The 4,412-nt window shown below is 36.8% G+C and overlaps 1 protein-coding gene across 1 annotated transcript; it reads right to left on the bottom strand.

The window, feature by feature from the left end:
* Positions 1 to 2,295: 2,295 nt before the first annotated feature.
* LOC117316787 (FMRFamide receptor-like) lies at positions 2,296 to 3,806 on the bottom strand. The gene has a single exon (XM_033871554.1). It carries the CDS (start codon positions 3,801 to 3,803, stop codon positions 2,697 to 2,699), a length of 1,107 nt encoding a protein of 368 aa, XP_033727445.1. The 5' UTR covers positions 3,804 to 3,806; the 3' UTR covers positions 2,296 to 2,696.
* Positions 3,807 to 4,412: the final 606 nt, after the last annotated feature.

Genomic DNA, 4,412 nt, shown 5'->3' on the forward strand with positions numbered 1-4,412 from the left:
GGTAGTTATGCTCCTGCCATGAAATAGGAGGGGACAAGTATAGTGTTTCTTATGTTCGGCCTGTTCCGATTTAATGTAAACATTTAACAACTTCATTCTTTGGCCGATTTTCGTCAAACTTAGCTTATACTTGCTGTATATGGAAAATCATCAACCGAGTCAATTCAGACACTTACAAAATGTAAGAACCTCATTCAGTTTTTTGGGGGGGGGGGGGGGGGGGGGGGGGGAGCGCAGTAAGTTTCATGCTTTTAAACTCATTTACTGTATCGTTATCAACAATTTAATTAGTACACGGGACCCGTGTAAGGTGTAATAAAAAGTGTTATCTATATAATTTGACTATATAATCGATCGATACCAAAAAAATCCTGGCATCTTAACGTTATGATGTAATATAAGTAGATCGAGTTTCAAAGAAAGTACAATGGGGCAACATATATAATTAGGTCTTTTTATACAAGCACAGTGGCACACATATCGTTAAGAAGACATAGACACTTATGGAAACAGTGAAATATATGGCATTTACAAAATTTAACCATCTAACGATTCTCCTGTTGGTGGCACATGAGAGTGTTATCCTTGGTGAAAAGCACATGAGAAGTCTTATGGATGACAGAACCCGGAGAACCCGAGGAGAACCCACGCGACCGGGCAGATGACACCTCAAACTTTTCACTTTCGATTGGGGAATCGAACCCAACATTACGACATCACAACGGCAAGGTCATATCAACAACTAAGTATCCACAGGTAATTGATTATATAGCGAAATCACACTGGAATGCGATACCTGGGTATAGCAAAATGTCTTTCAATCTGGTTTTATTATACCAAGAACTGGCTAAGCTGCCCTTACTGCTAACTTAGTGTTGAATGACAGGTAGGGGACAAGGACAATACACATTACAGTGTTAATCTAAACGTGTGTTTGCGTTAAAATTGTATATAGCGAATGTTATTAGACGGGTTCAATAATTTGCTGTCACAAGTCAAAGTGAATGACATAGCAATGTTAAAGTTAAAATAATATTTTAATTTAAGTATGCTTACAATTTGTGAGAAAACAGTGCAACTTCCCAAAACCGACTACCTTGATATCTTGATATCGATCGAAATGGCGACAAGCGAAACGGGTGCCTCCTTATCATAGTAATACAAAAAATAACAATACCGATCCCTCTGGTGTCCTAAAACTAAACAGAATTTGCGTCAAGTATGGTTTAAATACACCCAAAATTAACCGTTTATACCTGAGCGAACATGGCAGTTGCTCGGCCAACCGACCGCTAAATCAACACCTGTGATGATTGTTATCGTAAGCTTCATCTTAGCGAATACACGTGCAGTAGTTGAACTGGTACATAATACTAGAAAGCATTATTACTTAATTGTGTAATATCAAAACGGTTTTATCCAAGCGGAATTGTCTGTGTACCATAAGCAACTGGTAGAAAGCTACAAAGCCAAAGTTTCGCATTTAATCTGTATGAGGCCATGAAAGAGTTATTTTTGCTGTGGACAAATTTGCACGCGATAAGGAGGCTAATGTTACATCAGTCTTCATTTTAAGATGCAATGTCAACGTTCTTAATAAGGTCGGTACGAACGGTTAATAATTATTTTTCTGATTTTCATTTGTTACATCGTTCAGTTTGCAAATAAATAAATACCTCTTGTCGTGTCCAATAATCACAGAGGTTTATGCCGGATGCAAGTCAGTGCCACTGACAGCATTGTGAAATAAAAAGTGAAATGATGTAACTATGGCATACGTTTACAATCAGTATTAAAACCTACACAAATGTATTTAATAAGTTGAAATTTGTTATAAATTATGTTTTTCATATAATCATTTACTTCCCTAACATTTCCACTGCTTCAAAGATACAAAATGTCATCCGATCAATCATTGTCCCCGGATCCTGACCCGTCAACATGGATCACTTCTCCAATCCGAACCCTCTCTAAATCGGCCAGATATCCATGTAACGTGTTTGATTACTTAGGAGAAGTTCCACTGTATAAGTAAAAATGTTTCAAATTCATTTCTGTTTTAGACAGGCGACGATTTCGACTCTGTCGGTATGTCACTATAGAGACAAACGTGTGGCATCACAATGGTATCATTACCCACTTACTTACTATGGTGTAAACGGCCGGTTATGTGGTAAAATTGTATATAGAATATCAAAGTATTAGAAAACGAGACATATTCAATATATAATGATGAAATATTTATTTAGAACAATACATTACATTATAGGCAATCTAGGGGACATGTTTGTTACGTTTAACAGATATATTTCATATTGTATAGCGAAAAAGGTCCAACTGTTGATATATTATCACATCATTCATCTATCAATGATATATGTTAAGTAATCTCCTCAGGTGTCTATCGGAGGTGTTTGACCCAATCAATTCTTATATACATATTCATGCAGGTACACATTTTATGTAGTCTAATCGAAATTCGGTTGGTCCGTTTCTTTCATCACAATATATTATTTCATCATACATAATGGCTTAATTTCAAATTAACAATATCTCCTTCCGTGCTTGTAAAAGTCAATGACTGTTGTAAACTAAATCACGGCACATAGTCATACAATAGGAAGTATTTGGTTGTTTCTTAAGTATAATTCACACTTAACGAGATGTCATTCTTTTTATATAAAACAATACGTAAGTTACAATTTTTGACATAAAAGATTTTCCCTTGCTGACACATCAGATAAAACGCCTCGTTTGGATCTGTAAGAAGACACAGAAGTAGCTGTTGTACTCTCCTTGGAAGAGGAGGACTTTCGGAAGGTATCCGAGGAACTCGAAAGAGATCTGCGTCTGTCCCGCTCTCTTTTCCATTTACAAAATATGCTCTGGAATGTACGTCTAAAACGACTACTAAAATAAGAATAAAGTAAAAAATTAACAGAAGAGTTAAATTCCACCAACAGGTTACACACATTGCCAGCTATTCGTAAGCTATCACCGTGCGCGTGCATATCGTTGGCCGATATATACGCCTTATAAAGTAATAAGATTGCCCAAGGAAGCTGACAAAGTAGAAAGATGATGACTACTGAAATGAGCATTGTAGTCACTTTTTGTTGCTCTGTTGCTTGTCTTGTTGTTTCCCCAATGACGGTAGAATTTGATAATGTGCGTCTGGTTTTGTTAGCCTTCCATACAGACAAAATCAGTATACTGTTAAATACTGCTAACAACACAAGAGGAACAAAATTGAAAAATGCCACATACCACCAGAAATATCCTATTTGATAACTGGAAGTGCTGCCGAAACTTGTCGTCTTGCATTTAAGTACAGTTGGCTTATTCTTACCAACATCATTATATTCCACGATTTCCAGTTCAAAGAACTCAGGAAATGTGTTGACAAGCGATATTATGAATACCAAAATAACAGCAATCTTTGCTTTTCTTATAGTACACCACGCTTTCCCTTTCATTGGATGACACACTCCAATGTATCTCTCCAGGGTAAAGGCCACTGTGAGCCAAACAGCAGTATTGCCAAACAAATCCGAACACACCCGACCAAAAGGTATGCTATAGAAAATGAATTTAAACTGATCCTTGTTTTCACAGTTGAAAAACGATAACATGAACATAAAGATGAGGTACATGGAATCACAGATTGCTAGAGCCATGAGATACACATTCGTCGAACTTTTCATCTTCGGACTCTTTAAAACGACAATGTTGAAAACATTTCCGATGACACCACATGTAACTAAAACTGGTGCTAGTATATGCTGAGCAACAAACCTGGTCATCCTAAGTGAAGCAGAAGTTACGGGCACGCCCTGGTCGGTTAATAAAGTGTCATTTCCAGAGTCCGGAAATGATGTAACATGTACATCAAAATGTGGAATTAACGAATCCAGTGTACTTCCGGTAAACAATGCCGCCTCCATTCTAGTAATGTACGCAAATTGAAGCCAAATTTATTCCATTCTCACGATACGTCACACTGGAGATGAAAAAAACATGGCTTCTGAAAAGAAAAAAAGAGACATGTAATTTGTAGTTATAATTTTAACTAACCGTGGGCGCAATTGTATTACTGTTCGGTGATGGTATCGATATAATATTGTAAAAGGTGAAATCCAGATGGAAAGTTTAGAAAAACAAATATGAATATGTGATGTACATAACAATTAATTGCATTTCAGGTAGTGAATACATTGTTTCTACGTATGTACAATATGTACTTCAATCGTCCCCGTTGGCAACAACAGGTATAAAGCTGTACTCTTTTTCGATTCGTCGACCTGTTATAGAGGGGTGGGAAATAATAAATTTATCAAAAAAGACTCGCCCTTTTCGGAGGATTGCACGATGTTGTGACATTAACATCCAGGAATGGCGTTGTACGTTCTTCT

Source organism: Pecten maximus, chromosome 18, assembly GCF_902652985.1.
Source record: "Pecten maximus chromosome 18, xPecMax1.1, whole genome shotgun sequence".
NCBI classification, from domain to species: Eukaryota; Metazoa; Mollusca; class Bivalvia; order Pectinida; family Pectinidae; genus Pecten; species Pecten maximus.

Bases quoted from the DNA above. Each gene is read 5' to 3' on its own strand.
- LOC117316787 (XM_033871554.1), bottom strand. From the start codon at position 3,803: ATGACCAGGTTTGTTGCTCAGCATATACTAGCACCAGTTTTAGTTACA.